The 12160-nt window shown below is 50.9% G+C and overlaps 1 protein-coding gene and 1 long non-coding RNA gene across 5 annotated transcripts in view; one reads left to right on the top strand and one right to left on the bottom strand.

Annotated features, from left to right (window-relative positions):
* ME3 (malic enzyme 3) overlaps nt 1-12160 on the top strand; it is a 213701-nt gene that overhangs the window by 101333 nt on the left and 100208 nt on the right. For all 4 annotated transcript variants that reach the window (XM_044943418.2, XM_044943417.2, XM_025286189.3 and 1 more), the window contains exon 4: nt 351-500. In XM_044943418.2, coding sequence (XP_044799353.2) covers nt 351-500 — 150 coding nt within the window. The remainder of the gene's footprint in view (nt 1-350; nt 501-12160) is intronic.
* LOC112585140 lies at nt 4475-8663 on the bottom strand. Its single transcript, XR_003109560.2, has 3 exons — nt 8537-8663; nt 6137-6346; nt 4475-4775 (listed from the first exon to the last, which is right to left on the bottom strand). It is a non-coding gene; the product is annotated as an uncharacterized LOC112585140 (long non-coding RNA).

Here is a 12160-nt window from a genome sequence, read left to right on the forward strand (position 1 = left end):
AGCACACATCAAGTCATTGGGAGGCATGTTCCCCACATCGAATCAGTTAATGAAACCGTTGGGAATGGCACCTGCATAGTGTAATAATAAGGGCCATTGTTGTTGTTGTTGTTTTTGTTAGTCACTCAGTCGTGTCCGGCTCTGGGTGACCCCATGGATGCCATAATGCAGGTCATATTCTCCACATTTCCTAGATGATGAGACTCATGTTCAGAGGAGATGGTGATTTGCCCGTGAAGGTGCCGTTGCAAGTAGCTGAGTGGGAGCCCTGGGTTTCTACGTCGAGGGCCGTCCGTGCTGCCATGTGGGGTGTTCATGTCATCAGCTTGGTTCTTGCCTCTTCTCCCAAGGTACATCATCCTCATGACGCTCCAGGACCGGAACGAGAAGCTCTTCTACCGTGTGCTGACCTCAGACGTGGAGAAGTTCCTGCCCATCGTGTACACGCCTACCGTGGGGCTGGCCTGCCAGCACTACGGCCTGACCTTCCGCAGACCCCGGTGAGCGGCCTGGGGCCAGGGCTTGGGGAGGGGCCGTCTCCTGGCCGGGTTCAGTCTTCCCTCTGGCCTTGCTTGCTGGGACCCTGGAGGGGCTTCCTGGGAGGAAGCAGCCCAGCACGACATTTGTTTTGAGCTTTTGCTCTGGGAAATGAGCCCATGTGCAGAGAGGTGAGCTGAGACAGTGTCTAGCAAGGGGACCTTGGAGCCTCTCCACCTCCAAATAAGAAACACCCAACATGTTGTTCAGAGTTGGCCCGGGAGGTATTTCAGCTTGTTTTTCTCTCCTTTATCCACCCACCACGTCCTTCCCTCTCCCCCTCCAAACCCCACTTTCCCAGTCATCTCCAAAGTGCAGACAGCTCTCCTGCTAATTCAGGTCAATGAATAATGGAGTGCTGGATACCAGAGATTGAATTCTTTTGCTGATTCAAAGAAGCAGCATTCCTTTATTTGGGCTCGACCCAGATTCCACTCAAAATGTCGCTTTATTCGGCAATAATCTGGCACGGCATTTTCTTTCGGAGCCAAAGAATTTGGGGGAAGTTTTCTAAAGAGATCACCTGTTTGTTTTCTTCATGGTGAGTTCAGCATATATATTTTTAAAAAAGGGAAAATGGAAGGATTTTCATGAAGTGCTCAGTGCAAGGTAATTGTCAACACGTAGTTCTAGCACTGATGATTAAAGAGCTCCTGAGTTTATTATGTGTCGTGGGACATTGTTTCAGCCTGTGTTAGAATACTGTGCACAGATGTGTAATTTACATTTACATAGAATTTATAAATCTGTGTTATAAATCATGCACTGTGTCAGGAACATGTCATCGTGGATCTAGAACATCTTTCGTTAATTTGGATAAGCAGTATTCAGTTCTGAAGCCAGCATTTGGAATGAGCACTGCAGGCCCGGGGAGTTCCCAGCGTTACCTTGGTAGAGGGCAGCGTGTCCCACTTCCTCTGGGTGGGCATGTCCACCTGCTGCAGCATATTTGACCTCATCACGCAGAGCGGCCGTGTTTCTGCCATCCTGGGGGCAGGGGACAGTGCGCCCAGACTCCAGAGCCGATCTGGTCTTCAGCCTGTCTCTTTCAAGGGGAAAGAGAGTCGTACCTGAAACCAATACTGACCGAGACCTTGGGGGCTGATGGCACATTTCTGAAGGATGCAGGACCCTGTTTAATACCTCCCAGTTCCTTGCAGAGCCTCCTTCACACAGCTTGTGTGCTGTGCTCTGTGTGCTCAGTCATGTCTGACTCTTTGTGACCCCATGGTCTGTAACCCACCAGGCTCCTCTGTCATGGAATTTCCCAGGCAAGAATATTGGAGTGGGTGGCCATTGCCTACTCGAGGGGATCTTCCCGACCCAGGGATCGAACTTGCATCTCTCACATCTCCTGCATTAGCAGGCATATTCTTTAACACTGCACCAGTGTCACGGCCCTCCTCTGTGGCTATCAGCAGCTGCCCCCGGCTTAAAGAAACAAGAGCCAACATTTTGACGAAACTAAGCCTGGCACAGCCCAGCTCGTCCTCAGAAATCCCGTGTTCTGGCTACCCTGGTCTAGTCTCCTTCCCCACGCATGTCTGGCATTCTCTGCAAGCCTTTGCCCATGTCGTCCCCTCTGCCTCAGATTCGTGCTTTCTCTCCTTTCCTCATTCTCTACCCAGCAAAACTCAGGTTATCCCCATCTTCCAAGGGTCAGCTTCTCTGATCTGATCAGAGAAACCCTCCCTGATCTGCCCCAGTCTAAACTCTTCTCAGCCTCCACCCCCACCCCAACCCCAGTCCATTACACATATTTCTATTCCATAGTTTTATTTTTGGTGCTTATAGTTTTAATTATTTGTGTGCCAGCCTCCTCTGTTGTATAGTAACTAAGTCATGACCGACTTTTGAGACCCCATGGACTGTGTAGCCCACCGGGCTCCTCTGTCCATGGGATTCTCCAGGTAAGAATACTGGAGTGGGTTGCCATGTCCTTCTCCAGAGGATCTTCCCAACTCAGGGGTCAAACTGCATCTCCTGCATTGGCAGGTGGGTTCTTTACCACTGAGTCATCTGAGAAGCCACCAGCCTCCTGTACTGGGACACAAGTTTCTAGACGGAGCTGGAAACGCATCAGATCCATTGGGCCAGTAATTGACACTCTGATGGGACAGTGTCACCTACTGAGTGAGAAAAAGAGCTAGGTATCCACAATGAGCTCTGTGTTTTCGTCTCCCTGACGCTTAGGCAAGTTTCTTAACCTCTCTCGGCCTTGATGCCCACATTTATCAACCAAAGGCAATAAGGCTGCCTACCTGAAGTAATCGTTGTGAAGGTGAAATGTGATAACGTGGCCAGGTTCCTGGCATCCGTGCTGTTTCCTTCAGCAACTACCATAGGAGGAAGGCAGGACTGATATGTGCAGAGTTATGTTACACGTCTGTATTTTTCAATGTTGGTGAAGAAAATTGAGTCATCAAACATATATTGAACTAATGTGTAATTACAGACAAGATCTGGCTCTTCCAGATTCACTGTTTCCTGAAATGGTCCTTTAACCCTTAAGCCTTGCAGCTGAGATTGTACAGAAACACACGGCCATCCCACTCCCCACTCCCACTCCCAGGCTGTCTGGAAGCCCTTCTCCCCAGGCTCTAATGGACTAGACTGTGAATTCAGCTGTTGGCTTCAGATAAACTAGTATCAGGCTAGTGATGCTTTTGAGCAGTGCTGCTAGAGAAGACTCTTGAGAGTCCCTTGGACTGCAAGGAGATCCAACCAGTCCATCCTAAAGGAAATCAACCCTGAATGTTCATTGGGAGGACTGATGCTGAAGCTGAAGTTCCAATAGTTTGGGCACCTGGTCTGAAGAGTCAACTCATTGGAAAAGACCCTGATGCTGGGAAAGATTGAAGGCAGGAGGAGAAGGGGGCAACAGAGGATGAGATGGTTGGATGACATCACCAACTCAATGGACATGAGTTTGAGCAAGCTCCAGGAGGTGGTGAAGGACAGAGAAACCTGGTGTGCAGCAGTCCATGGAGTTACAAAGAGTCAGACTCGACTTAGCAACTGAGAAAACAAGCAAACTGGTGATGGTAGTGGAGAAGGAAATGGCAACCCACTCTAGTATTCTTGCCTGAAGAATTCCATGGACAGAGGAGCCTGGTGGGCTACAGTCCATGGGGTTGCAAAGAGTCGAACACGACTGAGCAACTGACACACACACACAGTGATAGTAGAGTTTTCCTCCAGGGTCTGCTCCAGAATCCAGAAATTTGAATTAATGAGCATTTTTGAAGCTGCTGGGCATCATGTTACAAGCTGTGAAGTTACCTCCAAAGACAAAATACAGTTCTTGACCTAAAGCTATAAGTTGAATATAATAAAAGTTAAACAGCAACAAGAGATTTAATAGGGACAAAGGATTACAGGAGTGAAAGGGAGAGGAAATTTGTTTTTCTTGAGGGCAGCAGGAATGCTTCACTGGAGGGATGGCATTTGAGCTGGTCCTTGAAGGCTGAATAGGAATTTCATGTGTGGAGAACAAGGGAAGGGCATTCCAGGAAAGGGCTTGGTTTTATCAGCTCTGTAGACAGCAGGTCAGTCAGCTCACTCAGGTATCTCCCCATCTCCTCTGCCTGGCACGGAGGGCCTTTACATCCATTGGCTGATAATGGATCTTCCCCAAGTGCTGGAAGGTTCATTTGGAAATGGTGTCGTTCATTTCACAAATGAGCAAACTGAGGTGGCAGAGGAAGGGAACGTGTCTGAGATCACAATTCTCAAGCAATTTGTAAAGTGAGAGTTCTGACTGTGGAAACTGGGGAAAGCCACACCAAGGAGATGACATTTGAGCTGGGCCTGAAAGATGAGTGCGAAGAACTGAGACAGAATGTCTTTGTCTACAGTGACCCAAGCACGCCCACCTCCCTCTGGAAAGAATGTAAGGCCTCTGAGACCTCACGGTGGGTGAAATAGCAGACTAGAGGGGCGGGGTAGGAGAATTGATCAGTGGTTCTACCTAAAACGTGGTCTCCTTCTCACCATGCAAGGGGGTTGGCTTAACAGGGAGCTGTTTCACACTCAGGTCCAGGACTCACCAGTGGTTCTCCAGTGCGTTAGTGATGGAGAGGATCATAACAGCAGAGTGGGGGTTCATGTGGGTGGAAACCACTTGAGCCCAGGAGCCAGGTCAGCCTCAGTTGGGTATAGGGAGGGTGCTGCCGAAGGTGGACATGTAGCATGGAAAACAGATGTGTGACAGTCCCGGCAGGAGACCGGCAGTTGAACTAGAACCAGGAGAAAAGTATCATCATAATACCTGCTGGCTAAAGGCCAGGCACTATCCTAAGATCTTTACATACATTGTTGTTCAGTCGCTAAGTTGTGTCCGACTCTGTGACCCCATGGACTGCAGCACGCCAGGCTTCCCTGTCCTTCACCATCTCCCAGAGTTTGCTCAAACTCATGTCCATTGAGCCAATGATCTATCTAACCATCTCATCCTCTGCTGCCCCCTTTTTTTGCCTTCAATGTTTCCCAGCATCAGGGTCTCACTGGAGTGAGTAGGCTGCTCACATCAGGTGGCCAAAGTATTGGAGCTTCAGCTTCAGCACCAGTCCTTCCGATGAATATTCAGGGTTGATTTCCTTTAGGATGGACTGGTTTGATCTTCTTGCAGTCTATAGATAAACTCATCTAATTATCACAGCTCCCCTAAGAAATAGACACTGTTATCAGCCTATTTGTAGATGGGGAAACTGAGGCACAGAGAAAACTTGCCCAGAGTCATACAGCTCATAACCAGCAAAGCCAAGACTCGGACCCACACAGTCTGAACCAGAGTGTGGACAGGTAAGCAGCACATCACGATGCTTGCTGTAGTTTGGGGCTATGCACGTTAGGTGGGTATTCGGGAAGGGGTGTCCTTGCCACTCCTGGAACATGATTGTCTGGGGGGTCTCAGTTGGGGGTTGCTGTATTTGTTTCCAGAGCCTCTCCTGGAAGGGCACGATCCCCTCATCCAGGGCTGAGGCAGACACAGGCAGAGTGAGCCGGTGCCTTGGGTTTGTCAGTGGCTAATTGGCACTTGCCATCTACCCATCTGCCTCTACAAGGATTGAGTCTTGTGCTGCCGCAGCTGCTGACCTTCGATACACCCTGAAAGGAGTTCAAGGTGGAAAGCAGAAATGAGGTGCTCTGTGCTCAGGGGGGAAAACACAGGACAGGTCTTCAGGTTGTCTTTAGATATTTTTCAGGATCGGACTTTATGAGCCCAATTCTTCCATCTCTCCACATCTAGAAAAGCACTAAAATCCATGGTGATGACTGTTCCTCGTGACTAGCTAAGGCTTCCTGAGACTAGTAGGAATCTTCTGGAAAATATGTGCTTGATTGCATGTATTCCCCCTCTTCACCAAAAATCACATACTCACCTTTCCCTCCTGCCTCTTTGGAGCAGTTTTTCAGGGCTATCTGAGGTGCTGTCTCCTGGGCTGCAGTCCTTACTTTGCCCCCAATAAAATTTAACTCACAACTCTCACGTTGTGCATTTTTTAAAGTCAACAGATTTATCCCACATGCTCTGGGTACAGATTTCCTGCAAATGCTTTGCAGAACCTTTCCTCAGATGATAACCCAGTCAAGCTACCTGACTTGTGACCTTCCGAGCAGCTGCTCCAGGCGTCCATTTGGCCTCTTTCCAGGTGTTGACTGCATCCCTGTCTCGCTCCTAAGGGAGTCTGGGCCCCACCCCAGCCCTGAGCGTCCTCTGAGCCTGGCTGGGCAGGGCTTCACAGATTAGCGTCGGACAGGAGGCCAGCCCGAGGGCAGGAGGGAGAGAGCCAGCACCTCTTCAGTTCTGAAATGATAAACGTTCCTGTCAGTCCTCTGTGAAAAGACCTCCCCCTCCCCCGCCACCACCCCCAAAGCTAATTAGATCCAGCTGAGGCTAAAATGGGCTGCCCTGGGGTCCAGCGGTAAAGAATCCGCCTGCCAACACAGGAGTTATAAGAGACGTGGGTTCCATCCCTGGGTCGGGAAGATCCCCTGGAGAAGGGACTGGCAACCCCCTCCAGTATTCTTGCCTGGAGAATCCCATGGACAGAGGAGCCTGGTGGTCTGCAGTCCATAGAGTCACAAAGAGTTGGACACAACTGAAGCGACTGAGCATGCATGAGGCTGAAATTGTCACTCTGACATCCCTGGTGCTCTGCATCACCTCAGAACCCCTAGGGAGATGCCCAAGTATCTCAAGGACACCTGAGTGCCCCAGGCAGGTGAAACACAGCAGAAGGGTCTGGGCTCCGTGGAGCCTTCTCAGGGGCTCCAGGGGGTCTCAGGAGGGCTCTCAGGGGAGAGCCTTCCTGCTTCTCCCCTGTACACGCTCTGCTTGTACCTCCATGGGCCGTGGGTCCTGGCTAGCTTGGCCTGAAGGTCTTCAGTGTGTGACTCAGAAGAAGCGGAGGGGAGGCACGAGGAATACAGCTGAACCCCACAGCGAGGGTGGTGAGGAAGCCAGCATGGCGTGGGTAGCTGTCCGATGTCAGCCAAGATTCTCCTTTCAGGAGGCTGCCTCCCTTGAGCTGGCCTGGGCCTCCCCCTCCTAGTCCTCCGTGAGCTCCAAGTGATGTGCACGCGTGCACACACACACACACACACACACCTGTAGACCTAGCGCTTCCCAGCCTCCCTGTGGGATCTCACCTGTATGGGTGGCAAGGGCTGGGTTGCAGGTAGTTTAAGGAGCATAGCCTTTGAAACCAGGCAGACTTGACCTTGAACCCCAGTTCCAAAAAATTACTTTCGACAAGTAACTGAGCACCCTGTCAGCTTCCTCATGTGAAGTGGGAGTAACACCTGTCCGCATGGCCACTTGTGAGGACTAGGCAAGATGCCACATGAGGAGTGTCCTTGTATGTGCTTGGCTCTGATACGCGTGGCCCCCCAGCCCCTCCCCACCCCAGCCGATCCTCTGACGCAGTCACCTCGCCCCAGAGTCTCAACCGCTGACTTCTGAGAGCGTCTCAGGCCTCTGAAGTGCCACCCACGCTGACCTTGTGAAGTCAAAGTTGCTCCGTCGTGTCCGACCCTTTGCAATCTCATGGACTGTAGCCCACCAGGCTCCTCTGTCCATGGGATTCTCCAGGCAAGAATACTGGAAGAGGTTGCCATGCCCTTCTCCCAGCAGATCTTCCCCACCCAGGGCTTGAGCCTGTGTCTTCTTAATCGGCAGGCAGATTCTTTGCCATCTGAGCCACCAGTGACCTTAGAGATCTGTATTTGTGCCTAACTAGTGGAGAAGTCAATGGCAAGCCACTCCAGTACTCTCGTCTAGAAAACCCCATGGATGGAGGAGCCTGGTGGGCTGCAGTCCATGGGGTCGCTACGGGTCGGACATGACTGAGCGACTTCACTTTCACTTTTCACTTTCACACAATGGAGAAGGCAATGGCAAGCCACTCCAGTGTTCTTGCCTGGAGAATCCCAGGGACGGCGGAGCCTGGTGGGCTGCCATCTATGGGTCGCACAGAGTCGGACACGACTGAAGTGACTTAGCAGCAGCAGCAGCAGCATGGATTCATCAGCAGACACTCGTGCAGAGTTAATAAGTTGAGGGTAGGAAGTGGGACTTGGTTTCCCCTGTCGAGCCTCGGGGAAGATCCCTGAGGACAAGTTCACATTTGAACAGAGCCAGCAGCCCTGGCCCTGTGCCAGGCTCTTTTCTTTTTTAATCTGAAGACAGATGCGCTTCTGCACCCAGTCCACTAACAAGTACACGGGGTATTAACAGCTCCCATTTGCTGAGTGCTCACAGGCTCCTGGCAAGCCTGGCTTAGGTGCTTAGATCCCTGAGCCCTACAGCAGCCCCGCAGGGTGCTTGTTTCTTAGATGAGAACTAGCTTGTCTAAGACCTCACAGCCGCCCTATAACCACACCCTGTTCGTTCCTGCGTTCCTAGTCCAGCTGCTGTGGCCCCTTTAAACACGACCCCTCACAGGCAAGCACATTCTTAAGGGACGCACAGGAGGGACAGACTCACAACAAACACCTGGAGGGCAGGATCCCACGGTGGTCAGAGCCCCGGGCTGGAGCCCCAAGGGGGTGGGTCAGCTCCCAGGGTAATGGCCGTGTCACCTCAGAGCCCAGCTGCTCCCTGTCCCTGGGCCTGGATCCCAGGTCCCTCTGCCAGGCTGTTTCAGCTGTGCGGCCGGAAAGGCTCCCAAGTGCAGAGTTAGCCCAGGTTGGCAGCTGGTCCGCTTCCTGTCCCATCTGGCCCTTTTAGTCCCCCAGCCTTGGGGTTATGAGCAAAGCTCTGGGTAAAGGGTCGGGAGACCCGCATTCTAGCCTTTGCACCCCCTTTCTGGCCTTGAATCCTTAGCAAGTCACTTAGCTCCTTAGACTCAGGAGAAGGTGGTGGGCTGGAGTGCATGGCTTCTGTGATCTCTTTCAGCGCTAAACATTCAGCATCTAGTAACCCAAACCCTGAACTTCCCTGGTGGCTCAGAAGTAGAGCATCTGTCTTCCAATGTAGGAGACACAGGAAATCCAGGTACGATCCCTGGGTCGGGAAGATCCCCTGGAGAAAAAAATGGCAACCCACTCCAGTATTCTTGCCTGGAGAATCCCCATGGACGGAGGAGCCTGGCAGGCTTCAGTCCAAGGGGTCACAAAGAGTCAGACACGACTGAGCGACCAAACAGCAACAACAACCCAAACTCCATAACCACGTTGGAAGTGGGATATTCAGCTGAGCCATGGTCACGCTATGGAGCTGAGCTGCAGTTTCTCCCCATGAAAAATTAAGAGGTCAGTTCGAGCAGTAGTTCTCCATGGCAGCTGTGCACTGAGAGCCTCTGGGGGCTTTTAAGCGGCATCTGTGAGGTGGGCCCAGGCAGCTTTAGTTTTCAGAAGCTCCCCAGGGATTCTGGTGAGGAATGGCTGAGCGGGGTGATCTCTGAAGTCCCTTCCAGCTTGGATCCTCTGTGACTTGCTGAGGGTCGATAACCTGCAGCCCAAATCTTCCAGGCCCAGATCTTCAATACCCAAGCCTAATACATTGAAGACAAGGGGAATTTTCCCTGGTGGTCCAGTGGTTCAAGACGCCACACTCCCAATGCAAGGGGCCGGGTTCAATCCCTGGTCAGGGAACTAAGATCCCACATGCCCCAACTACCAAGCCCTCAAGCCACAATTGGAGAAGCCCACAGTGAAGCCACAGTGAAGACCCAGCATAACCAAAAATAAATAGATAATAGAAAATTTAAAAAGAAAAAAAGGTTAGGGTCGTGATAATGTTAAAGAAACATATCTCCAGCTCAACCCTCAGCAACCTCACTGTTGAGCTCCACTGCCAAGTGCCCTCATGTCTCATGCACACAGTGAGTGGGGGTAAGTGAGCAGATGGGTGGAAGGGCCTCACATGTGTTCTCCCCCCGTCCCTACCCCCAGTGTCTTCCTGAAGCCTCTGTTACTGCACAGAAGTCACCCATCTCCCCAGCTGCAATCCATCCTCTGTCAACAGCTGATGAGACAGGAAAAAGCCTCAGGCCAAAGGTGACCCATCATTTGGGTGAGGATGTGACCAGTGCCGCCTGGCTCAAAAGGGAGGCCAGTCGGAATCCTTTCCAGGAACTTGAACGGACAAACGGGAAAGGTTATGTGGAGAGAATTTTCCAGGTAGGAAGGGAAATCAAGGCCAAAGGATGCTGGGATTTAGACTTTCGACTCAGGTCATGGTAGATCAAAGGCAAACGCTGGCTATAAAGGAAAAGGAAAAAAGAACAGGAAGTATAGGAACAGATCTGTGGAGGGAAGACAGGGAAAATGGAAAGAAAGAGGGAAAAACAGGCAGAGGGAGGGACAGTCCCCAGAGCTGCCTCAGCTCACCCTGGCTTTCCACTCCAGTTCTTCACAAATTTACCATAAACTCTGTTTCTCCAAAGGTGACTTAGGTGAACCTCTGATTTCGGTCACTGGAAGAGCCAGGCTGAAAAAGTGTTGCGAAATTAGATGGACCTGATCAGTCCCCTGATCTCCTTGGTGGACAGAGTTAACAGAGTAAAGTAGGGTGTCTCAAACTTCTGTTGTTATCATTGTTTAGTTGCTAAGTCATTTCTGACTCTTTGCAACCCCATGGACAGTAGCCCGCCAGGCTCCTCTGGCTGTGCACTTTCCCAGGCAAGGGTACTAGAGTCTCAAACTTTAGGTTGCGCTGAAGTCACCTGGAGGGCTTGATTCAGAGACTTGACCTAGCCACCAAGTTCCAGACACTGCTGATGCTGCTGGTGTGAGGACCACACACTGAAAACCGCTGGATTAGGGACTTCCCTGGTGGTCTAGTGATTAAGAATCTGCCTTCCGATACAGGGGATTCAGGTTCCGCCCCGGGTCAGAGAACTGAGATCCCACATGCCAAGGGGCACCTAAGCCCGTCACCACAGCTGCTGAGGCCAAGCGCCACAGCCAGCGAGAAGCCCTCGTGTCTCAATGAAAGGTCCCGCCTGCTGCAGCTAAGACCCAATGCAGCCAAAAATAATACATATTTTTTGAAAAAGAAAAGAAAGCCACTTGATCGAAGGCTGATGAAACGTCACTCACTGAGAAATGAATTAAGATGACCTGAAGAAAGCAGAAGTAGGTATTTCCAGACCCCACTGTGCATTCGCAGAAAAACCTAGGAGTCCTGAGATGGAGGTTTTGGTCTCAGTTTAGAAGTGCTGTTGTTGTTTAGACGCTTAAGTGTGTCCAACTCTTTTGCAACCCCATGGACTGTAGCCCACCAAGTTCCTCTGTCCATGGGGATTCTCCACGTGAGAAGACTGGAGTGGGTTGCCACTTCTTTCTCCAGGGGATCTTCCCAACCCAGGGGATCTTCCCAACCCAAGTCTCCTGCATTGGCAGGAAGATTCTTTACCACTGAGCCACTAAGGAAGCCCTTTAGCAGTGCCCCTCAGGAAACCCCTCCCCCTTTATGGAGTTCAATTTCCTCATCTATAAACCAGAACATTTTATTAGGTGATCTAGGGGGCTCCCTCCAATCCTTACAATCTGTAATTTTTGAGCAGATTGGAACACGGTGGCTATAAATTTGCCTCTAAGTTTTCTGGCATTTAAGGGAGAAAAACGCAAAAGTAGATGAACACACATTTTCTGACAAGAAAAAGTGTTCAGGCTTATCTGCAGAAGTGTCATTTGGCTGAGAATCGGATTCACACATGGGCATCTTCTTAGACAGACCAGCTGGGCGGCCCGGGGGCTGTTCATGGATGGTTCGATGCCAGGGACTGGGAACTGATGCTGGAGTAGATCTGAGGGAGTCCTCCCTGAGCGCGAAGTTGTTCAGCTATTATTGATGCACATGTCACGTGGAGTAAGTGAAACTGTATCTGGATCCCACATCAGTGAATCACTTTGGGACACAGAGATGGAGGAGAGAAGGATTTTTTTCTTTTTTTAGTAAAGACTCTTAAGAGCAGTTTTAGGTTCGCTGCAAAATTGAAGGGACAGTACAGAGACTTTGCATATACTCCCTGCCCCCACACATTCATCGCCTCCCCCATAATCAACATCTCCCGCTAGAGTGGTCCCTCTGTCACAACTCATGAACCTTCACTGACACCTCATTATCACCCGGAGTCCTTAGAGTACCTTAGAGCTCACTCTTGGCGTCATA

The sequence above is a fragment of the Bubalus bubalis genome, chromosome 5 (assembly GCF_019923935.1).
Source record: "Bubalus bubalis isolate 160015118507 breed Murrah chromosome 5, NDDB_SH_1, whole genome shotgun sequence".
Lineage (NCBI taxonomy): Eukaryota > Metazoa > Chordata > Mammalia > Artiodactyla > Bovidae > Bubalus > Bubalus bubalis.